Source organism: Oculina patagonica, chromosome 14 (genome assembly GCF_052425735.1).
Source record: "Oculina patagonica isolate OP01 chromosome 14, crgOcupat, whole genome shotgun sequence".
NCBI classification, from domain to species: Eukaryota; Metazoa; Cnidaria; class Anthozoa; order Scleractinia; family Oculinidae; genus Oculina; species Oculina patagonica.
The window spans coordinates 2,173,966-2,199,083 of NC_135771.1; the positions used below are offsets into that span (position 1 = coordinate 2,173,966).

Consider the following 25,118-nt stretch of genomic DNA (forward strand, 5'->3'; position numbering starts at 1 on the left):
CAGTTTTTTTCCGGTCAAATTAACCAAAATGGCGGCGATTTGAAACTACTTTAGCTTTTAGCCTGTTCCAGGCGAAACACTTCGTCAGATCCTTTCTTTCTCGATCATATCAGACATGTCACGATCGCTGACGGATGAGGACGTGAAGAAATGGTATGACATTGCGAAGATATGGGGAAGAGGAAATTCCGCAGAGGAATGCCGAGACATGTTTGAGTGCCTTCAAGATTTGTCAAGTTTTCTGAAGAAACTCGAGAACGATCTTGGAAAAGTGGTATGGAAATTGTTACTTGCACCACTAAATTACAAACTTAAGTGAGGGTATATTACAGGTATCATTGCCTTTCTGCAACTGGCAAAGGCAGCAGTCCGGGCAAAACAGAAAGAAAATTTGTTTTTCTTTATAAACAAAACAAAACAAAAATCCGATCATGCTGATAATGATGGTTCTACAGTTGGGAAATAAATTTGTTTTTGTTGTGGAGGAGGGGGGGGGGGAGGGGGTGCAGGAAAAGAATGGGGTGATGGGCAAGGCTTCCAGTAAGACCTGGTACTTGACAGAGCTCCAACAAGGTATTCTGTTGTGATTTCGCCAGCTAATTTAATGCAGCTCCCTATTAAAGTGGAGGGGGGGGGGGGGCATTTTCGATTTTACTCTGCAAAGCTAAGGGTGCTGCAATGTCGAATCTTATTGAAACCCTGGATGTGGAACAGTGGGGTGGGAACCTGGAGAAAACGGGAGATAAATGCAAAAAAGGGGGGAAACTGGGAGGAAAACAGAATTTGCGAGATAGGGCAAGAGATTGAAACAGGATAAAATATGCTTATTAGTTTATAAATTTATACAATTATTGAATAAGTGTATAATATTGCCAAGAAAGGGAAGAGAACTGAAATTAATTAAAATATATGAGATTAAGACCACCTCTTCGCTATTGTTTTTCAAAAAAAATAACTCTGTAAGGAAAATTATTATTAATATCGCTTTGCAGGTAGGCAACCCGCAGCTAATTTTACAGAAATTTCCAAGTGTTGGAAAGCTTCTTGGTCAACTATATGAGAACACTGTTATTTTAATGTCAGGTTGGTGAAATAAACGGGATAGCATAAATCACATAACTGTATTTAACTCACTGAAAGCAAGACAATTCAGAGCTGTTTCTCACAGACTGAGGTATCCAAAAGGAACCCTCTACCCTGCCATTAAACCAGACAAATATTTTAAACCAGAGATAAATTTGAACAACAACATATCTGTATTATAGACTTAACTGTACAGTTTATTTCAGAGTGATAGAGTCTCAATAGGCTGAGTAAATGTTTACAAACTTTTGACTCTTCATACAAGCATTGCAGGCACAGACAGCCCAAGCTAATGACAAATTCACTTATAAATAATTTTAATTTTTAGGAATACATGACTTATGTAATTGTGTTATTTACATGTAAATACACAGATGAAGTGTTTCCTTGTATTGTGAGATGCAGTTTAATGCTCACAAATTGTTCTGGAGTTCAAGAAAGGAGTGTTAACAGGAAGGCAAAAGTTTGGGCCCAGACACAGTTGAGACGAGCAACCACACCCGTCCTCAAACACAGTAACTTACACCACTTTGGGGAATTCTGGGGCTACACTGCTCAGGAGTCCACAGAAATGATGGTGGATAAGGTAAAGTAATTAATTTCACATACCTGCTTTAAATAAAAATACAGTCCATTTGCCTGTTCATTAGTCAGTCAATCAGAGTCTGTCATTGCATCAGTCAGCCATTCGGTCAGGCATTGCATTGGATGCCGGGTTGGTTGGTCATTTCAGACAGTCATTCTATTACGTTGTCAGTCAGTCAGTCAGTCAGTCACTCAGTCAGTCAGACATTCAGTCAGTCAGTCAGTCAAACAGACAGACAGACAGTCAGTCAGTTAGTCAGTAAGTCAGTCTATTACATTGTCATTTATTCAGTCAGTTAGTCAGTCAGTCAGTCAGTCAGTCAGTCAGTCAGTCAGTCAGACAGACAGACAATCAGTCAGTCAGTCAGTCAGTCAGTCAGTCAGTCAGACAGACAGACAGACAGACAGACAGACAGACAATCAGTCAGTCAGATGGCCATGCCATTTACTCACAGTTGGTTAAGTTAATTAGCCAGTCATTCATGTGGTCTGTTCATTCATATGCTACCTCTATTTAAGCACATTCTTTACTCCTGGTATTTCTATAGCTGGTATGGTCATTGTGTCATGATCTAGAGGTAATAAGGAGCTTTACATGGAATGCTGAAGAGAGGTATGTTACCAATAGTTAGTTATATTATGTATAATTTATTCCATCAAATCACATACAGCAGTAACAGCTGAAGCTCTTCTTGGGACTACTTTCAGAAGTAACCAGCTCTCCCAAGGAACCACTCTCTTTTACATTTTGGTCAGTAACACTCTGTAATTTAAAGCTCCTGTAAGCAGCTGCGACCACCTTAAGGATCCCCAAACAGAGGGATAAAGAGGAAAGACGTTTTGTTGTATTGATCAATGCGTTCACTGTAGATTCATGGCCACTTTGTCCCTGTTATAGGGCCATTCGTGAACACTTCACAAGTAACCCCTTTGGCATATTAGAAGCTCTTCAAGTGAAGGCCACAAAATAATTTGAACCCTTTACAAGACTTTTTCAGAATGCTTGCGCTACAGACACGTAATTTTGGTTTGTTGATTTTGTCTTTCTTTCTGATAGAGAATGTTATCCACAGAAACTGGTATCAGGAAGATGCCTCAGGGAACTGTCTGAATTCTGTTTACCTCTTCTAACTGTGACACAAGCCAAACCTTTGGTAAGTGTAGTGGAGGCAGCATGGCAAAGTGGTTTAGGGCGCTGGTCTTGAAATCTGGAGATCCCAGGTCCAATTCCTCCACCCTGTCACTAGCTGGATTTGTTTTTAGTAGTCCTAAGTTCAACTCCTTGAGTATTTGTTGTAAATAGCCAACTGGTCTGCCTTCTGTTGCTAAATATATTTGATTAACACTGTGAATGGTCCTGAACAGAAGCTAACAGTTCAACCTTATACTCTCCTTTGTACAGGTGGAGAAGATTCTTTGCTGTCAGAAAAGTTTTGATTTGATGTCAAGGTATAAACTGACACTTCTTTGTTCGCCACTGACTCGTTCATGATTATCATTTGAGTTGATTCATTTTTGACATCATTTTCGCGTCCTTAAAATAGTTTTGGAGCCAGAAAAAAAATCCACTGCTGACAAAATGTTAGTCTCCCTCGCTACCATTTTTAGTGTCGTCACGCAATGCTCCTTCCCACAAACGGCTGCCTGTGGGGAGGAGCATTGCGTGACGACACTAAAAACGGCTGCGAGGGAGACTAACAAACTTGTTTTGTATACAGTTCAACCTCAGGCTCTCCTTTCGGGCACTTCCGTGACACGGACACTTCTTTTTCACGGATACTTCCCTTGGTACTAGAGAAACCAGAACTCATACAATAGTTATATCTTTTGCTGTAATACAGGCACTTCCGTAAATTATTACGGAAACTCACTGACTAACCAAGAAATTCCGTTAATCAATAGAAAGTCACTCGCGAAAAGGTTGTTCAAAATTAGTCAAAACTATCTACGAGTAGTATCAAAGCGAATACCATAACGGGTTAATTTTTCTTTGCTTTGCGATTTTTGTATACTGCAAATCAGGAATTTAAAACTGTAGTTTATTTATCATAATTATTATCTTGCAGATGCAATGAAGTCGGTTTCGTTGTCTGTGAAAGTGTCTCACAGGTGTTTTTGAAAGCAGTTTCTTCCAGCAAAGGTAGGTTCATATTTCAGAAAGGAAAAAAAAAAACGTTTCGTACAAAGGCTTCCTGGGCCTTGCTAATAAAGAGGGCAATAGAATCGTCGAAGATAGCCTGCGAAAACAGCCGCCTCTCACGCTCCGATCCGCAGCAAGCGGATCGGAGCGTGAGAGGCGGCTGTTTTCGCAGGCTACGTCGAAGAAAGCTAGTGGTTGAAGGGGGGGGGGGGGTATTCCCATAAATTTCGGATAGGGGTGTGCCGCCAAGGTTCTCAAACCCTGACCCTATTTAAGGATAAAGAAAGCGAAAATTGATTCCCTTTTTAAGGCCCAAAACCGAAAAATGACACCCTATTCAAGGGGAGGAGAAGCGTTCCGTGACGACCCAAATAACGGCTAACCGCGCACGGCAAGACACAAAGCTTTATAAAATCGCTTTACTAATACCTGAACAGAAAATTCAGCTAATAGAATTTAGGTACCCTATCTAAGGATCACACCGGGAACACATTGCCAAAAGGAGCAAAAATGATACCCTATTTAAGGACCGAGAACCTCGAAAACCATACCCTATCGGGCGGCACATACCTATATAGGCCACATATGGGAGTACCCCCCCCCCCCCCGGGGATAGTTTGATAGCGCTACCTACTAGAAATCGCTATCCAATGGATAGCAGAGTTATGTGTCTAGTTATCTACGTACTGGCTAGTGTTTTCTCCAACCTTTGAACAACCGATACCAGGACGATAGCCAGATAGCTTGCACTCATGGTAGGCCAATTTTGCACCCACATTGCTCCAACGTTGGCTCATCGATTGTGCGCAAAAAACTGTAATGTGATCGTATAAAAAGGCGTTCTGCAAGTCATCGTATCACATTTCTAATTGTTGACTGTGTAGTACCGTGCTTCTTTTAGCGGTTCTGACTCCATGACCTTCGATCACAATTTTAAAGCCATAGTTCGTAGTTCGTCTCAATCTTTCCCACATTAGTTCATGTTCCTGTTTAGTTTATTTTCACCTCTTTAGTGTTTTTAGCGTAAACAATTATTACAGGTTTTCTTCGATTTGAAGGTAATTTTATACATGTCATCACAAAAAATAGCAGCATATTATTCTTGCAGACCTGTTGTTATCCTACGATGCACGAGTAAGTTTGTGGAAGAGGCACCAACCAAGCTTTGAATCAGAGGTAAGAGTGGTAGGTAAGGTAAAGTCTGTCCGAGCCATGAGGCTCAAACAGCCGGAGCTTATCCCGGTTTCCGTAGCATTAAGCGACTAAGAGTATTGCTACTCCCCCCTGGATGGGATGCTAGTCCATCGCAGGGTTACCCCCCAGCAGTAAATTCCTACCTTACACCTGGGTGGAGAGAGGCACTGTGAGAGTAAAGTGTCTTGCTCAAGAACACAACGCAGCGCCCCGGCCAGGCCTCTAACCCGGGCCGTTCGACTCGGAGTCGAGCGCGCTAACCATTAGGCCACCGCGTGGCCTAATGGTGGCCGTAAGAGTGGTCAGCATATTATTTCTCCTTATAACTTCAATACATCGGTAAACAGACTGGCGATGAGAATTAAGACAATGATCAACTAGCGGACGTTTTCTTGATGTACCACTAAATTCTAACAACAGTAATTAATAAAAAGATGCGGCAGTTTGTAAGGAGAATTGGTGATCTGAGCTTGAAAGGATAAATGCCACCAACAGTTTATAGCACTCCACAAGCTGAGTGGTGGTGTTTGCCGTGCAGGCATGATTTGGCTGACAAGCGGATCAAATACATGTTGGATCAAGACAGTGTTAAGGCCCGTTTACACAGGCGATTTTTGTTGCGCAACTTAATGCAATTTTTGTCGCAGCGAAGTTGCATCAAAAAGCCAGCTCCGATTTTGAACCAAACAATTCTGCGTTGATAATGTAGGTTCCTTCAACGTCGAGATTAAAATATAACTTTGACTTGGATAGCAAGACCTAGACTGTCCACAGCCCTCTATTTTTTCGTGTTTTTTCGATCGATGAGCGCGCGGTGAGAACGGCGAAAGAACTGGACGCCAGCGCAAAACGGAAGAAGCAAGGGGGTGGGGGGGGGGGGGGGGGGGGCGGGGACCTTTCTTCCACGCGCTCGCCCCCCTTCGTGCGTTGAAAAATCGAGAGGCTGTGGGCAGTCTAAGCAAGACCCCCAAATTTCATAATTTGACGAGTCTGAGATTACGGAACTACAATTTAAATTGTTAAGCGGAGGCGTCTCTACACTTCAAAAAAGTTAATTATCTGAAAACACGGGGTGACAGTTGTTCGTTTGCTTTTTACAAACTGAAATAAGTGCGGGTTGTTTTGATGAACAAAAAAAGACATATACCGCGCGCAATTGTGTAGGAAATAAGATCCGTTCACTTAGGTATTTTTTTGTACGAAAACTAAGGTTCCTTTTAAGAAAAAAAGCTAGCACACATCATAAATTCATCCTATATCTATCTAGAACTCGTTCGATGTGATAATAAAATAAAATAATGCAAAACAAAGACGAAAGTTGGCAATAGAAATGTTACTTTCATTGATAATTATTTCCCTCAGCAGGTGAAAATTAAAATTCAAAATAGTTTTTACTGTATCTCAGAAAATATACGATAACGTTCCTTTCGGATTTTCGGACAAAAAAGATCTTGAAGCGACCAAGCATTTCCCTAAAATGTGAACTTTGTTCTTTTTATTTTTTAATAAAAATAGGTTTTCAAAGTTCAATTTTCAAGTTCATTGTTTGCAATCCGACTCAATTTTCCCCGATCTTGTTTGTAGGTTTTCTGTTGTGTAGCTTTCAGCAGGAGATTTCTGGCTATCAGAATTTATTTCGCTGTGAGAGCGTCACTGTATACTTCAGTTTTTTCTTATCGTTGAGTGTATTCGTGTTAACTCCACGAAGTTAGCAAGTCAGCTGGATGCATTGATGTTGGGTAAAATCTTCATGTGTGGGATGAATGTGATTTCTTTAACTTGTGAACTCGAGTACGAACGAATTGTTAAAGCTGTTTGTTAGATCGTTCTTTATTGTTTACTGAAAAACCTTTTAGCTGTTTTTCTACTTCTGTAAGAATTGTTTGGAGGTTTGCCCGCCAACTGTTATGTAAATGATTTAATTAACAGTCTTCAAGCCTGAATGACAAGTACGTTACTGACGCGAGAAAAACAAGAATATTAATCAGTTTCTGAAGTCGCTTACACCTGCAAGTTGTATTTCACTATGATGAAAAGCAAGGAACTGTTTCTGTTCAGTGTAGCGATAGTTGCGGCATACGTTCTCGTGAGTGTGGTCTTCCAAATCGACTTCACGGCAACCTTCCCTGCAATCTTCACAACAAAACACAAACTTTCGATCGTGGAACCTGCTTATCATGTTAATCGTACGGGAAAACATTGTGAAATTTCGTACGAATGGGGTGAAATGTGTCCAAAGTTGTACACAGAACTTGGAGGAAGATGCGACTTGATCGATGGTACATTGAAATGTCCTGATATCCGTAACTACACAAAATTTCGTACTCGACAATCGCAGCTGGTCATAACACGAATGCTACGCATCTTTGATCTGCTCGCTGAGAAGCACAGAATATTTTACTGGATCGCGTACGGCACTTTACTGGGGGCTGCGAGACATCATGGATTTATTCCCTGGGATTACGATATCGACATCGAAATTCCTTTAGACGACTACGTGAAATTTTTTCAAGTTGTATCGAAGGAGTTACCAGATGATATTTTCTTTCAGAACTCTATAAGTGACCCTCCAATGAATCCGGAAAATCGAAGCAGTTTTCATACACATGAAATAGTTGGTATATACGAGAGAACATGGAACCCAAGACTCCGCGATAGAAACAGCTGTTATAAGTACTGTATGGCTCATGGTTGCAAATGGCATGACGGTCTTATGATAGATATTTTTGTACTGCCTAAAGTAGACAAGTCAATATACCCTTTAAAGCGAATGAAATTCGAAGGGTTTACGTTTCCTGTACAGAATAACTGGAAGAAGTTTTTAATGTCTTACTTTGGAAATGACTGCTTTAAATTTCCAACAGATCGTGATCAACAACCACAAGAAAATCCTGATGTATTTAATGGGTGTGAGAAACTAACACAAAGCTAACGTGCGATCACGCGAGCTCACTAAAAGGTTTTGCAAACACTTTTGTGCCTGGGGGGTGAATAGGGGTATGCAAATCCTGCCATGATTTGTGCAAAAACAAACAGAAAAAAACAAACACATCTGGAGTTGTTTTGTGTTAGCTAACAAGCAATAAACATTTTGCCCAATTAACGATAAACTAAAAGAACTATCTTCCGGAGCTACTTCTACATTAGAAATTTCCTACAATCCTAGAATTTCCGTACTGCGTGACATACGGCAAGTCTTGCGCGTGACCAAAAACAGAAAGTAAAACAAAGCAAAGCATTTCTGAGAATCGTTGAGATCCGCGATCCGAACTTTATTGCAAGCAAAATTCAAAATCCGGGTCCAAAACTTGGATGAAACCGCGATCCACTTCAATTGCAAGATCCGCAAATCCGTTAAAAGATATGCTCTGAATCCGAAATCCGGGCAAAAATATTGTCCCCTATTTTTCCGTGAAGTCGTAGAAATGGATCGTTCAGTCGAACGGGCCGCCATCTTGGTTTACGAACGCGAGCAAAAAATGGGGAGAGTGCAAAAAACCCCGTAAATTAAAGTGAAATGAAATAGGAACTGGTATGCAGGTATGTTACTCGTATGTATCCGTATGTTACTCGTATGTTACCTGTATGTACCCGTATGTTCCCGTATGTTCCGTGTGTTACTCGTATGTTACTCGTATGTTACTCGTAGTACTCGTGTGGTGTATTAGTCATGATCACAGTGAACGATCAAACTCCACGAGTTAAATAGCAAGTCAGTTGGGCAAAATCTCCATGTGTGGGATGATGTGATTTTTTTGAACTTGTGAACTCGAGTGCGAATGAATTGTTGCAGTTGTTTGTTAGTTCGTTCTTTATTGTTTATAATAAACCTTTTAAGTGTTTTTCTACTTCTGTTTTTCTACTTCTGTAAGAATTGTTTGCTCTCCAACTGTTATGCAAATGATTTAATTAAGACTTTTGAAGCCTGAGTGACAAGCGCGTTACTGATGCGAGAAAAACAAGAATATTATAAATCAGTTTCTGAAGTCGCTTTCACCACAGGGCACAGAGGAGTCAAGTTTGTCCGCAATTCAAAATCTCTACCGTGCAAAACCACCTTCAAAAGCTTTTCAAAGCGATCGTGTGAGCCGTACGTGAGACAACGCCGTCATGCGATACTTGTTTGCAGATCGTCTGGTGATATCGTATTCTGACAATGGTCGCCTGGGGTCGCATGAGGGTATGAATACGATCACCAGACCAGACAATTGTCGGAGGCCACAGTTATCACGCTACAGACGATCTGTAAACAAGTATCGCATGACGGCGTTGTATGACGTACGGCTCACACCATAGTTATGCTCACACGATCGCTTTGAAAAGCTTTTGAAGGTCGTTTTGCACGGTAGAGATTTTGAATTGCGGACTTGACTCCTTTGTGCCCTGGGCTTTCACCTGCAAGATGCGTTTCGCTATGAAGAAAAGCAAGAAACTGTTTCTGTTCAGTGTAGTGACAGTTGCAGCATACTTGCTCGTGACTGTGGTCTTTCAAATCGACTTCACGGCAATCCTTCCAGCAATCTTCACAACAAAACACAAACTTTCGATCGTGGAACCTGCTTATCATGTTAATCGTACGGGAAAACATTGTGAAATTTCGTACGAATGGGGTGAAATGTGTCCAAAGTTGTACACAGAACTTGGAGGAAGATGCGACTTGATCGATGGTACATTGCAATGTCCTGATATCCGTAACTACACAAAATTTCGTACTCGACAATCGCAGCTGGTCATAACACGAATGCTACGCATCTTTGATCTGCTCGCTGAGAAGCACGGAATATACTACTGGATAGCGTACGGCACTTTACTGGGTGCTGCAAGGCATCATGGATTTATTCCCTGGGATTACGATATCGACATCGAAATTCCTTTAGACGACTACGTGAAATTTTTTCAAGTTGTATCGAAGGAGTTACCAGATGATATTTTCTTTCAGAACTCTATAAGTGACCCTCCAATGAATCCGGAAAATCGAAGCAGTTTTCATACACATGAAATAGTTGGTATATACGAGAGAACCTGGAACCCAAGACTCCGCGATAGAAACAGCTGTTATAAGTACTGTATGGCTCATGGTTGCAAATGGCATGACGGTCTTATGATAGATATTTTTGTACTGCCTAAAGTAGACAAGTCAATATACCCTTTAAAGCGAATGAAATTCGAAGGGTTTACGTTTCCTGTACAGAATAACTGGAAGAAGTTTTTAATGTCTTACTTTGGAAATGACTGCTTTAAATTTCCAACAGATCGTGATAAACAACCCCAGGAAAATCCTGATGTATTTAATGGGTGTGAGAAACTAACGCAAAGCTAACGTGCGATCACGCGAGCTCATTAAAAGTTTTGCAAACACTTTAGTGCCTTTTGGAGGGGGGTGAATAGGGGTATGCAAATCCGCCGATCTGTCAAACGTTAATGACCGAGTCCGTCGATCCTTCATAATTTAATTACCAAATCCGTCGACCCGTGAAAAAAGGTCTTACTTTCGAATCAAAACTTTATTTGTTGCCATGATTTGTGAAAAAACAAAAACAAAAGAAAAAAAAAACACATGTGGAGTTGTTTTGTGTTAGCTAACAAGCAATAAACATTTTGCCCAATTAACGATAAACTAAAAGAACTATCTTCCGGAACTACTTCTACATTAGAAATTTCCTACAATCCTAGAATTTCCGTACTGCGTGACATGCGGCAAGTCTTGCGCGTGACCAAAAACAAAAAGTAAAACAAAGCAAAGCATATCAGAGGATCGTTGAGATCTGCGATCCGAACTTCATTGCAAGCAAAATCCAAAATCCGGGTCCAAAACTTGGATGAAACCGCGATCCACTTCAATTGCAAGATCCGCAAATCCGTTAAAAAATATGCTCTGAATCCGAAATCCGGGCAAAAATATTGTTGAACCGTTTCCTATTCACCCTCCTCCTTTGGTGCCACGTGGCGCGAAGAGTCGTCATAAGTAATAGGTCAAGTTATATTATATTACGTCGCATTTGTTGTATAATCACATTTCGTACAAATGAATGAATGATAAATGATATAGGTTCCTATTTAGCGCATTTACAAAGCTCAATGCGCTTCACAATTAGAATTATGGGATGAGACCGTACATCAGCATATCAACAAATTATACGAAATGTGGTTTCGCAGATATTGGCTTCAGTAAGCTACTCTGAAATTCGAGAGGAAATAAAGTTCATGTATGTATTGTTCATGTAGGTATATAATGTAGAAGTATCGTCGTGTGGTATGGGAAGTCTTCATTGAAACCGAAAACGAAAGTTTCATCGCATTTAAACGAACTTGCGCTCTCAGCAGTTCGGATTCTCGGAGACCCAGGGACAGGGAGGGGGGGGGGGGAGGGGGAAAGTTTATACGAGCGAAAAAAAAAATCGGCGAAGAAACGTTTCGTTCTTGACTTTTCTTCGCCGATTTTTTTTGCTCATATAGACTTTCCCCCGCCCCCACTAACTAGCCTGCGAACAGGCTTTCTGGAAAACGCTCGGCCGGCGGGGCAAAAATGGACTGCCCCTGGGTCTCCGAGAATGAGCAGTTCGTAATAGAGCAGTTTTCAATTGAGTGTCGTAAAACCAAAACCAAAGTATTTACTCTGGCCAATCACAAAGGACGCAGGCAATCCAATGAACCAATCAAAACTCGAAGCAAATACATGAAGCTGGCAAGAAGCGCGGGAAAACGTGCGCGAGCGAGGCACGATTGGTTTTGGTTTTAGTTCTGATTGGCTGAGAAAGTGGCGCGTGATTTTTAAGCCAATCACTAAGCGTAGTAATGCAAAACCAAAGCAAACGCAATTTACTTTCGACACTCAAGTGAAAACCGCTCTAATACAAAAATTGTTAAAGTACATGAAGCCATTTGCTCTCAGTGGAATCCCGATTTCTCAAACCTCTCATTAACTCGAAACGTATTTTTGCTACGCGTTTATACAGGTTGGACATACCTTATTACTTATTAACGCGCCTCAAGTGCGGCGCTGATTTGAGGGCGGCCGCCGGCTTATTGAAATTTGGAGGCCACAAACAATCTAATCTAGACGAAACATCTACCGTAACTAAAAGAAGAGAGTACGAAAAAAGTTGTTGCGTGTGCTGTCCCGACAAAGTTAAATGTTTTAACATTAAAATAGAGCTACGTATTGTTAGAATTTTGGATATAAAAAATAATGGGCGAGCGGTAAAACATAATAACTTTGAACTGCAAAAGATCGCGTTTTGATGAAAAGGAATTTTAAAGACTGTTTTAGAGTTGCTTTTTAGTGTCATTTTAATTATACGGAAATCCTCGAATAAGCGCCGCATCCGGACTGCGGCGCTTATTAACTTTTTTGTCCCAAATGCGGTGCTTATTCGAGTACATACGGTATATAAAATTGCATATTTTTTTATACTTCTGATACTTCAGAAGCAATCCGCTGTATAAAATGACCTTTATTCACCTGGAAATGTTTTTGAAAATCTCAGCCATTTGCTACTCCGCTATTTTAAGATATCGCCAATTTAGTGTTTGCCTTAAAAATGTAAGCTTAAATCCTGCTTCTGGTCCAATCTCAAAAGCGTGCAAACTCGCTCGAGTACCTCCTCTCCTCCCATGACCCCTCACAAGGCAACTCTTCAGTCTATATTAAGGCCTGCACTTCCTAACCCGTGATTACCCCTAGTTTTAAACAATTATTGGATGAGCTAAGTGTTATCAGCCGAAGCAGAAGGCCACTACTGTTTGTTAGACTTAAAGAAAAAAGACACTGCAAGTGGCATGTTGGCCGGCGAACCTTAGAAGTAAGCGTGGGACACAAAGGGTAAAAAAAAAATGATAAAACGGCATATAGTTTTATCTGTCTTCAGCGCCAAAATACGTGAACATGGTTTATATAAAGTTGGCGAGCTCTACGACTGTGCGGGGGAGCTTGTGTTTAAAAAAGAACCTTTGCGATCGGCTCTTTCACCCATAGACACTTTCTTACTGTTCAGTATATACAAGGCTCTTCCATTGCATTGGCGAAATACTTTATACGCAAACAGAGGTCTTATACCTTTTCACACACATCCACTAAATCTCTCCACTTTTCATATCAAAATTAACAACGAAGAAAACGAAGTAGAAAAATTGCAATCAAAATCTTTGTATAGCAGCCTGATCTCTAAAATTGTACATGCGCCCACTGCCATAAAGAAATACGAAGATCTTTTTAATACCGAGTCTTTTCAATTAAACTGGAAAGACATATTCCTTTTACCATTCCAAGTAACCTTGAGTACAAAACTACGCGAATTTCAGTACAAAATATTAAATAGGATTCTCTACACAAACAAGTCGCTTCATAAATTCAAAATAGTCGACTCCCCATTATGTTACCTATGTAAAGCGGACATAGAAACTATAGAACACTTCTTTTTCTATTGTCCACGAGTTAGGATGTTCTGGAATGAAGTTGTGAACTTGTTTAGAGACCAATTAAAAGTCTCTAAGGACTTCGAAATCACAGATGTTTTATTTGGAATAAGTAATAAAGAAACTCACAGTTCTTTGATGAACTATATCATTCTTGAAAGCAAATATCTCCTGTATCTTTTCAAATTAAATGACAAATTTTTATCACCAAGACTTTTATTAGAACGTATTAAGAATACTTACAAACTGGAACGTTTCATTGCGAGAGAGAACAATAATCTAAATTACCATTATACGAAGTGGGAGCCTCTGCTCCCTCTATTATCACCTTAGGTTTAATGTCTAATTAAATCCTTTTTAATTGTCACCCTTTCTTTTTCTTTTTCTTATTCTTATTGTAGTAAATTAACCAAAAATTACCTGTATCTGTACCCGCTGTCGGAGGCAGTTTGTTTGTTTTTGTTTTTTTGTTTTTATTTGGTCCTTTCAATTTGTACTAAGTTTAAGTCACGTTGTGCAAGGCTTGTTTAATATTGTAATTCGTTTGTGTCTGTAGCATTGTCATTAGGTTCTTGTATGTATTATTGTCATTGTAATTTCTAAAAAAAATAAAATACAAAAAAAAATATATATATATAGTTTTATCTTATTTTTTTTATTTGTAATTAAACGACTAACGTAGCTTTTGAACGACGGTATCTCCTACCAGATTGTTATTTTATTTCATCAACAAACGCTCTCTTGTTGTTTAGATTTTAGATTTTATCGAGATATCAGCCATTCAGCGGCCGTACATTTCCAGGAAGCAACTGAAGGGTGTCATTTCTTTAAGTGAAGTAGTAAGTACATCAACACTGCCGAATATTTTTACGAGTCATTTTTATTTTCCCTCTCGTTGCTTAAGACAAGTTGTTCTGATCGTGTGTTCTTTTCAATAGCTTTGTGCTTGCGCGGAGAATCCAGAATTCTTTGCTGTAGCGTTTGCTATTCTCAGGTGAGAACCAACTGTAACCAACCAACCAGCCAAACAAACAAACAAACAAACAAACAAACAAACAAACAAACATCAAAGACAACCAACCAAATCTTCCACTCTTGCCATTTGGGATTTTAAATAAGTTTACCTTCAGTTTTGTACTCTTCGGTTTTAGCGTACCCAAAACCTTTTTATTACGACATTGCAAAATACATCAACACTTTCAACACTTGATAAAAATTGCTCATTCACTCGCGTCTTTCCTCCTTCATCCACGTACATATATTTATGTATCCATTTGTCATTGTTTGTTGGTTTGATCAATGTAAATGTAATAATTTTGTTTACACTTTCAGTTTAACTTATCGATTTCTTGCTTTTTGTTTGATTTTCCAGCTCATTTCTTGCCCAATCTGATGGAAATACGCAAGTTGCAAAGCTCATGTCAGTCCTTAGTGAAATGTGCGTCGAGGAATGTAAAGAAGGACAGGTGCGTCACGGTCAAACAACCATCTATATATGACACAAACGTATTAGCCATAGCTAAGTTGCGATGGTGATACTCGTGCGCAAACTGCCCCAAGACAACAGCTACGTGATGTGCAAATTACCACTAAATTGTAAAACAAAGCCCTAACCCTCGGCCGTAATGCTGCTTGGATGTACACGGAAATGTAACGCAACCCAAAAAGTGCGTGACAGGCAAATGGAACACAAACTGTATCAGTTGGCACATTCTTTATAACGAGTTTTGAATTCAAACTTCCTGTTTTTCTTTTGATCTCGAGAAACAACAAGACATGGTTTTACTGACGAGAGGTGGGGGAGGGTACTCACAAATTCTTGAGAGGGACCTCCTGCACTCAAAAATTTTATGAGCTTATTGAGACAAACTATGTGTTCCTTTTTGCGCTTTTTCAGAGTTAATTTTTAAAACTGTGTTCATCTTTTCTAGGTTCTCGCCACATTTCCTGAGTTTTTTCCTGATTGTTGTCGGTCGCTTGTTCGAAAACTAGCGTTAAATCCGCATGGTAAGTCAGTCTGGCTTAGAATATCACATATTATATAGAAACGTGTGTGACATAATAAGAAAAAAATTAACCTTTGTGAAAACTTCTTAACGCGCAGTTACGTTTTTAGTTTTCTATGCGGATCGAGTTGTCCAGGTTCGAGCCCTGGCAGTAGGTCACTGGATTGTGTTCTCCTCTCCGCTCAGGAGCACAAATAGCTACCAGTGAACTGTTACAATAACATGACAAAATGCTTGGAGTAACCTGCGATGGACTAGCATCCCATCGGATCCAGAGGGAGTAGTAATAGTCTTAGGTCCCTTCAAGTCCTTGGACTTTTTCTTTCGCGCGTCCTTTATAGGAGCTTAACCCAGGTCTGGGTTCAGCCTCTATAAAGGACGCGCAGAAGAAAAAGTTCAGGGATTGTCTGAACTAGGTTTCGACTAGGGCCCACTGGACTCAGAAAAACTTACCACATACCTCTCTCGAATAAGCGCCGCGTCTATTTGGTTTTAAAGGTTTTTTTATTTAAAAGATTTTAAATTTTTTTTTTTTTATTTTTTTTTTTTTTGCCGCCCCTGCACAACAAAAAAAAACAGCAATCCAGCAAAATGGCAGATTTGAACTTATCTTTTGTCTTTGCTTTAGATCTAGGAGATGAAGAATCCATTCTTTGCAATTTGCGAAGTATTGACATGGAACTGGAGCTGCTAACAAATAAATTAACGAAAAGGTGGGTAAAAGTTCTTTGAAAATGTTCTTGAGTACGCCGCTATTTAAAAGAGTCGTGTCGCGTATGTCTTATGTCTAAATTTGGCTAAAATCCGTGACACTGTTTCTTTAATTGGGCAGGTTTCTATAGTAACCAAGTGGGGCTTACGTATGTACATTCACAGTGAACTTAGATTGTACTTAGTGGACTAAGCATGAACCTATATGCAATTTCCCAGTAGAATGAGCTCTTGCCTAGAGTCAACACTTCTGATCTGCTATAGACTTTCCTGGAAAGGTTGGCCCGGAAAGTTCTCAACTGCCTAAAATATCCGTTTTCGAAATTTTCTAAGGAGCTCAGACTTCTCTGAATAGGCCATCAATAGCTTCGTTATTGCAGTTTTTAGACTTACTCAGTGAAGATCGGCGCAATCGCGAAGAAACACGCGTGACCAAAGCGTGACCAGAAACACGCGTGACAAAACTCTTCGCATAGGCGTGCCTCATGCTCGTTTCACGAACATTTATTGTAGACACCGCAAAACCGTGAGTCTTTCGAATGTAAATATAAAACACGCTCTTTTTCCTGTGCCGCAAGAGCGTCTGTTTAGGTCAAACTAAGTGTTTTTGGTGTAAATATTCTTTTGAATAAGCCGCTAAGGCGCTTACTTATTTGAAACATCTTATAATTGTAATGAGATGGCTTGGTAGGACTAAAAGCCTAATTTTTGTTTTTTCTGAATGGCCCTAATTTAAAAAATACGGCTTTTGTAAGCAGATGATAAGAGATGTCTTGGTGGAACTTCTCTTTTTCTTTCTAAATGGTTCTCATTCTTTTTTAAAAAAGTACTCTGAACTATAAAGTGATAAAATAATTATTTTAAAAAGGTTTTCGATGTTTGAGTTTCAGATGACAAAAAACTGATTTTATAGATATGAAGAAATTTGCGGTTCTGATTTTATTCAAATATGTAATCACTAGTTTTGTTAGAAGTCGGCAGGTGATAGAGATCTCACAACTTTTCCAATTCAAGCAGCCGCAAAATTTGACTTGAGATTGCTAAAAAAAGGCGCCTACAATGCGGAATAGCTTTTTTGTTGTGCTGATTTAAAATTACTGACTGATTCATATTTTCTAAACGTTTGATTGAATGTTTGATTAAAGGCGGGGACAAGATAGTGATCTAGATGCAAATGGTTATATTGTACCGCTTAGATATGCGATCATTAATAGCATCCGTCACTGTAAAGAGCGAGTCGTCTTGATGGCTACATCAAAAGATAGAGCGTTTGAGTAGATCACGTCTTTTCTGTGCTGGGCGTTTTGTCATTTTAAAAAGAGATATTTCTCTTAAGTCCTCAAGTTCATCAATTGAGTCATATCTGCCACGTGCTTGAGAGACATTCGCGAAGTCGGGTCATCGTTCACCAGTTGGTCATTCATTGCGATCAAGCTAAAATCTTTGAAACCAGTGCCTTGGTCGATTTAGCTTGAGATACTTGATCAAGCACCGAAGTATCAAGCTAAAGATGAACGCAAGTAATCAGTCTTCGCCTGATGCGTGGAGTGATCTAACCACTCCAACTATGAAGTGGGTATTTCGCATCCTGTTCTCCACCATCCTTTTTCTAGGTATCTTCGGGAATGGCGCGGTGTGCTCAGCCATCATTCTAAAGCAGCGGTTACGAACAACTGCTAATATGCTAGTCTTTAACCTTGCTGCGGCAGATTTCATTTTCGTGGCGCTCTACGCCCCGACACAGCTGTCCTTTTTCGAGAATAACTACAGTTGGGAAATGGGTGATGCCGTTTGTAAGCTTTCGTACGCCGTCTTGCCAGCGTGCCTTTGCTCCACTGTGGAAACTCTGCTGTGTATCGCGCTTCTGCGCTACAAAGCTGTAGCCAGCCCGTTTCACGTACGCGTCGGTATGACTTACAAAACAACAGCCATCGTGATTTCTGTTATATGGCTGTCTTCTTTATTAACGGGTCTACCAGTTCTACTTGTGGCGAAAACCATGCAGTATCAAGACAAGGTATTCTGTGATGAAGTTTGGCCAGTGGGAAAACCGTACGGTCAGGTGTACTGGGTGTCAATCTTCCTCATCCAGTATGCCGTTCCCCTTGTGGTAATCGTAATTCTGTCCATTGCTACTGTTATCAAGGTGAAACAGAGCCGCGCACGCGTATTGCCAAGTTCGTCGACCACAAATAACGATGATAATTCCATTGCTAATGTCATGAACGCCAGTGTAAGACAAAGGCGAAGACGAGAAAACAACATGTCGAAGATGTTAACAGGGTTGGTTATCTTGTATGCTATTTGTATGCTCCCCCAACACGTCGTGTATTTCTGGCTTACTTATGGCGACTTAAAGAAGCAGAACTACTCTCTGTACATTTTTACCATCTCTAATATCTTCCCTATTGCCAATAGTGCGCTAAATCCCCTTATATACGGCAGTTTGCACAAAGAGTTAAAAAATGGCTTTAAAAACTGTGTCAAATGCGCTTGAAATGACAATTAGTGCTTGTTACTTGGTGTAGCTACTAAGACCTTAACAACGCTCTTCAAATCTCAAGCCGCCCTGTTTTAATCTCGGCATCAACGACAGCGATCATCTTGGCGTCAAGTGAGGCGAAAGGGCGTAAACGATATTTCTCCAATCGTCAAACCACTGTATATTTAGAAAAAAACGTTGATGTTAACGAGGCCTACCAAGTAGAGAGAACAATCAATCAACAGCAGTTGTGAGAAAGATGTAATCTTTGATGAAGACGTAAAAAATTATCCTGATTTCACAAGGAATCATCTTTGTCAAGGCAATGGGAACAATAAAGATATTAAGTCAATTGTCTTGATAACACCATATAATCGAAAAACTAGCATGAAACGTAACTAATACGATGCTGAATTTAAATTCACAAGAATACGAATCGAATTTGAAAGATAAATGGCTCGCTCGCCGTAAGCCTATGTTAGATCTTCGCTTAAAATTATCAATAGATAATTAAAACGATGTTTTTTTGCCTACTAGGCAAAGATCTGATTCCCTCTTATTCAGTTTTTCTTTCTCGTGCCAAGTTTAGCATTGATACAGCAGAAGTAGAAGCCGTAAAAACAGATAGATCAAAAGAGATCAATATTCTCGTATTACTGCAAGTTTTAGATAAAAAAAATGTTTTGAGAGATTTTCTTTCTTACAGTTATTCGATTTAATGTGAAATTGTAATGTTTATTCATTAGAATCATTAGCGTTACAGGGTTTATTTTCTATAAAGTGTAATTCACGCCGGAAATGAAATAAACCGAAACGTTGATGGACTATAACTAAAGATATAATCAAGAAAGCAATGTTTCAATAAAGGTACCGCTGCATCGTGCGTGCGAGAGTCATTTGTTGCGAGATTTCAAAGCAGTCCGAGTGAAACTTAAAAAAAGTGAGCTTTGCTTTTCCATTTTTGCATTGTAATTACATGAATGGCTCGCTACCCTTCGATAGAACATTTGGAAAATCACATCGAAAGTGAATGAAAGCTTCCTAATAAAACATTATTATTATGACAAACAACAGGAACACTGCCCCTGGCCTCCAAAAACAGTAGCAGCTGCTACACTAGAAGACCACTGAGCAGAATTCTGGGACGTAACTAGCAAAAGGCAAGACGAGGGACTTGCCTTGCCGAGATTTTTAACCCAAAATTAAAAACAAAATAATCCCTATTTGAACGAGATTGATTTTGCGAAAGAAATACATTATGAAAATGCTGAAAAAAGCGTTTCAGAGCTTTTAGATTTTAAAAAAATGTCTGGGGTGCATTCCACAACCCCTTCTAGTTTCTCTTTCTCTCGACGTTCGCAGATTCTTTATCGTCTATGCCGAAAGCCTGGCTATACGGCCCTGGAATTACAAGTTCTCCGGCTTTTGAGACCTGCAACATGACTGTTTTAATCCCCTCTATTTTTACTCATCCTAAATTCCTGATAAACTCCTATCACTTGCGAGTATTGTTAAACAAAATCAAACCATTTTCGACGCGTCGATTTTCTAGTGTTCTTGGTATGCCTGTAAGGTTTTGCAAATCGTGCGAAAAGAATCGAGAAGGTGTTCTCTTCAAAACAATAAAATGGAAGTAAACTTAAGATAAAACACGACTCGCCTGATTTTTTACATCGTTAAGCTAAATGTACACTAATGAATTTTTGATTTATTCATTGATGTAATTGAATGAACAAATTGCCATTTCTGTCGGCTTTATCTTATGCAATTTGTGATTCTTTGCAAATGTAATTATGACGATTATGAAGTACTAATCAAGAAAAAACGAAGGTAATCATTTACGACATGTTTTAAATTCTAATTCAAATTCTTATTTTCTGTCAGATTTGCTGCCAAAATTGATTGGACATGGAAATTTCGCAATCTTTAAAAAGAAACAATTAATTTCCTACTTAAATGTTTTTGCCTATCTTTTCATTAAATACTGCATATTTATCACATATTTTTAAATAGTAAATCAACTGAAAGTGCGTAATGGATGGATTACAATGCCATGTTTTACACCTGGTCAAAAGTCTCCTCTTCGTAGTAAAATGCTATTTTTATCAGGTATAAATAGGCGTATAGTAAAGTGAGATAATGCGGTAATACACCCAAACTCATTAGTCATAGCTCTTTCAAATGACAGTTTTAATAGGAAAAGATATATAAATTAGATGTTCTATTTTATTTTGTCGGAAACGTTAAAAGTTAATCTTTTCTTCTTCGGGTCTTTACGAGCATCGGCTGGGTACTGTTCCTAGGTGTTTCCGAAAAACTGTAATTTAACATTCAGACGGGTGCCAATTGTTTCATCTTACACAGCCTCTTAAGCCCTAACCAAACGGCAACGCAAATAGATGCAAGTTGAAAACTTGCGGTTACTTGCTTTTGGCCAGGACTTGCGTTGACTTGCGTTCACTTTGGTCGATATCAAATTTACATTTAAGTCAACGCAATTTTTTGCAGTTTACTTCAAATACTGAATTGCACCTCGTAGTATTTTAAATGTCTTTTTGCAAACTTGCGTGCACTTGGACTAAACTTGCGTGTCCGTTTGGCCACCCAACGCGAGTCTGAACGCAAGTTGAACTTGCGACTACTTGCGCCAGTGCTTTAGAAGTACATTGAAGGTTTTTCCGCTCTTATTGCATAATCAGAAGTTGTCATGTCAACATATCACCAGGTGTAAAACGTCATGTCGCGTAGTAACAACCCTGTGTAGACCGCTCGGCTGGCTTTGTCAATTCTCGGAGACGGATAGTCTGTAATGTCAGCCGTACTCTCGTCCTAACCCCCTCTCACCCAGACTAGGAGACGGATTTTCTAATATCGTTTCCAGGGTAGTACCTCAACTTCCTGCCCCCAAGTTGTGGAATTTCCGAATTTCCCCAGACGTGGACTCCGAAGATAACACTCGTGCTGCATACATAGAATGAAAATACTGGATTTTACTCGCACCTAAAATTATTTAATACAGGATAATTCGGGAAAAAAATATTTTTTTCATTCTGATCTATCGTAAGCATACCGGTGCTGTGTGAGAAGTATGTCTTACTAGCTGTGCGATTTGTTATTACATGTTTATTTTTATTTTTCTGCAGTAAACTGTTCGCCGTATGGAAGACGCTTTGGTGTTTTCCTTCCTGGGAAAGCGTAGTTCTAAGATTGTCACTATCAAGCTGTGGAGAAGAGGTAAGACAAACGTGTAGACATGCTTGTCATAAAAACACTTGATAAAATGTGTGGTGGTGATTTCTATGTTTTTTCAATGTTTTTTCTCAGTTATATTCTCAAATTCCCATCGTATTTTATGACATGGCTTTGGCTTTTTACATACATACATATCCTTTTTGTTAAGGCATGTCTAATGTGGCAATCTAAAGGCTGGTGTGGACCTGCCATGAAATGTTTATTAACCTAATTTTCTTTAAAAACCAAAGAAAATCTAAAAAAACCATAGAACTAAAACTATGTCTGGTTCCTCCGAAGAAATCAAGAAGCCTTTTTTTCAAATTCTTTATTTGTTAAAGCAAAGAGAATGATATACTCTTGGTTTTGGCTAGGTATTAGATGGATGTATCAATATGTTATGCTGGTTTCATGTTCCTCCTTTGTCAGACAAACATATTTCCTTAAAGGTAAGAAATACGATAAACTATTTGGAGACCGGGCACTAGCCTAGTTCGCAAGGACGCTTGGGATCGCTTTGTAGGTACAGTGAAATCTTGCAAATAATCCATTCGCCAACGGGCCACATTTAAAGACGCAAAAGGCTCGACATTTGTATATTGTTACTTGTTTGAGTATATACAACATACAGCATGGCAGTGACAGAGAAATACTGTTGCAGAAAAGCCTGGTTCACACGTGCGACGCAAGCGCAAATGCAAACGCAAGCGACGTTCACACGTAGAGCGCAAACGCAAAGAAGTTAAGATACGCAGGCGCAGTTGAAGTATTTTTTCCAAGATGGCGGACAAGACACGCTTCACTTGCTTGCGTTTTCGCTTGCATTTGCGTTAAACATGGCTCACACTGCGACGAAAACGCATATTCAAACGCAAGGAAACACACGTGTGAACTACTGTAACGCAAATGCAGAAGCAAACGAAGCGAGGCACAAAAAAAATTAATAATTCTCCATTTTTTGCGTCGGCGCTTGCGTTTGCGTTAACAGCGACTTCAATTTTAATGAAATTTGTTTGAAGTTGTTTAGCGCTCCTAGGAAACTGTTCAGTTTTCAGTTTGTCGATATCTTGTCAAATGGTTTTTAGGCAGCATTGAAAGAAATTCTTCATCCTTTGCGTCTTCTCAAGTCAAAGAGCAGGCTACAATTTGCAGATGTCCAGTACATTTTGTTTACAAGCCCTGTGTTACGTGCCTCGGAGGCGGCCATTTTGTTGGGAAGACTGTTGCTGGTGTTCCTGTGTAATGCCCTTGGTGGACACTTGGTGTTCAGGGATGTTATCCAAATGGCAAGTTTTTTCATATTGTTTTTTACTTAATAATTGTAACATATACATCTTATTAACCAAGTGCGAAGAGGGCCATACTGACCCATATCGGCCCTCGGTGGACAGGTCTTTTCCGTACCAAAAAGACCGAGGGCCGATATTGGCCGTTTTTACACTAGAGACGGACACGAAAAACGGGACGGACACGATTTTGGACGTACAAGTCGTCTGAATTTGTCCGTCGATTTGGCCGTCTAAGGGACGATTTTTCGAGGACAAATTGGTCTTCTAGACGGACAACTCGCACAAAAGCCGTCTTAAATTCACACTGGATGAACAAATCGTCAGACGACTTGTCCGTCTTCTCGTGTGAAAACGGCCATTCTGCCAGTACGGTCCCGAGCAAGCGTAGTTAAGTAAATATTTTTCTAGATATAAGTGGAAAGAGGAAGGAAAAAACGGGATTCTGACCTAGAGCCCACCTTGTGTTTCGCTTGGAAAAGAATTTTCAAACGTTGCTTTACAAACCGATTAAAAAAATACGAAGTACGCCAAGTTATCCTGGACTTGAACTTGGGATTGCAAGTATATCGAGTAATCAGCGTTTCGTTTCTCTTTGTTTGCGTTTTAGCTCACGCCTGGTTTTTCCGCCCTTATGCGTTTGTCATTTGTGTTGGACGGATTGGAAGATAATATTTTAGAAAAGAAATCAACATCTGCTTCGTCAACTGAGCAGAAGAAAGCTTGGTTGCTTTCGATAAAAGAAATCTCTGAATTGCTTGACCACGCAAGGAGACAACTTGCAGAGGCGCCTTTGTCAAACTTGGCTGTGACGACTGAACCGAAGATAATAAGTAACAGTGACACACCAATAAAAGACCTGCTGACAAGAACTGAAGAGCTTATTAACGCTTTACAAGCTGAGGACAAGCTAGGGGATAATAGCTGAGTGGCACACTCCAGTTGACGCTATGTAACGCTTTGCAAGCCGAGCGTTATACTTAGAAAATCCCGCAATTCGGGATTCGGAGTACTGCTGGGCTGCTGCTAGCAAAAAGACCCGTAGGCAGGGACCTTCAAGGCAAAGAATGGAAAAATTAGCTACTTTTCAAACATACACCAAACATGAACTGAACGTACGAGAGACAAGACAAGGCTTTTACGAAATTGTCAACCTAAAGTTTTATGGTAAACATACCGCCTGGCCCTTTTGAGTGGCAGATTCAGGAACATTAACTTCACATGTAACGCATAAATTATCGATATGTCAAGAGTCAAGTATTAAATGCAGAGAACAATTTCGGGTGTTCCAACTGAACTGACTGTCGTCACGTCTGAGTTTTTATTTAACGATTGAGAAACATATGCTATGTTTTGGTGTATGATATCACTCGAGCCAGCGATAAATTGACGCGCGAGAAGCTGAATTACTACCAACATAATGAGTTGAGAGGCTGACAGTTGCAATCTCTGAAACGATGGTTGGAGGGTGAATATTGTGGAAATTTAAAAGTTTTGTTCAGTTACGAAATATTTTACCACGCAATCGTATGATACGTACATAATTATCTGAAAAAGATGCTTCTATATCAGGGCTCGGGACTAACTTTTTAACTCACTGGTTTATTGGCTAGTGACATGTCAGATTTTACTAGCCAAAAGTAATTTTTTACTAGTCAGATATATTTATTTCTATCAAGAATGTTGACTTTTCTGAGTTTTTTACTAGCCAAATGGCTAGTAGGAATGCTAAACCTGGTAGCCAAAACCTAAATTTCAGTAGTCTTTGGCTAGTTGGCTACTGTTAGTCTCGATCCCTGTATATTCAAATGTACATCCTAAATTAATTCAAAGTATTTAACCCGTATAAACTTTGCAGAGTCACTAAATGTTGTCCCGCTCGCCTCATATATTTGGCTATTATAACCCATGAGCTATATGTTTACACCGGACCGGTTGCAAATTGATTCGGCCCAAGACTGTTTTATGCATTCTGCACACGATAA

General features: G+C 39.7%; 4 protein-coding genes across 4 annotated transcripts; all 4 read left to right on the plus strand.

The window, feature by feature from the left end:
• Positions 1-23: 23 nt before the first annotated feature.
• On the plus strand, positions 24-24,333 carry LOC144637877 (Fanconi anemia group C protein-like). The gene is made up of 17 exons (XM_078496970.1): positions 24-274; positions 993-1,083; positions 1,458-1,669; positions 2,217-2,281; positions 2,726-2,822; positions 3,071-3,117; positions 3,735-3,808; positions 4,917-4,984; positions 14,170-14,256; positions 14,356-14,411; positions 14,790-14,883; positions 15,349-15,424; positions 16,052-16,136; positions 21,760-21,850; positions 22,222-22,296; positions 22,933-23,133; positions 23,744-24,333. The coding sequence occupies exons 1-17, from the start codon at positions 116-118 to the stop codon at positions 24,059-24,061; spliced, it is 1,896 nt and encodes a 631-aa protein (XP_078353096.1). The 5' UTR covers positions 24-115; the 3' UTR covers positions 24,062-24,333.
• On the plus strand, positions 6,150-8,395 carry LOC144637914 (uncharacterized). The gene has a single exon (XM_078497002.1). It carries the CDS (start codon positions 7,029-7,031, stop codon positions 7,932-7,934), a length of 906 nt encoding a protein of 301 aa, XP_078353128.1. The 5' UTR covers positions 6,150-7,028; the 3' UTR covers positions 7,935-8,395.
• LOC144637913 (uncharacterized) lies at positions 9,227-10,360 on the plus strand. Its single transcript, XM_078497001.1, has one exon. The coding sequence runs from the start codon at positions 9,405-9,407 to the stop codon at positions 10,320-10,322; it is 918 nt and encodes a 305-aa protein (XP_078353127.1). The 5' UTR covers positions 9,227-9,404; the 3' UTR covers positions 10,323-10,360.
• On the plus strand, positions 17,320-18,824 carry LOC144639138 (galanin receptor 2a-like). Its single transcript, XM_078498385.1, has one exon. It carries the CDS (start codon positions 17,645-17,647, stop codon positions 18,629-18,631), a length of 987 nt encoding a protein of 328 aa, XP_078354511.1. The 5' UTR covers positions 17,320-17,644; the 3' UTR covers positions 18,632-18,824.
• Positions 24,334-25,118: the final 785 nt, after the last annotated feature.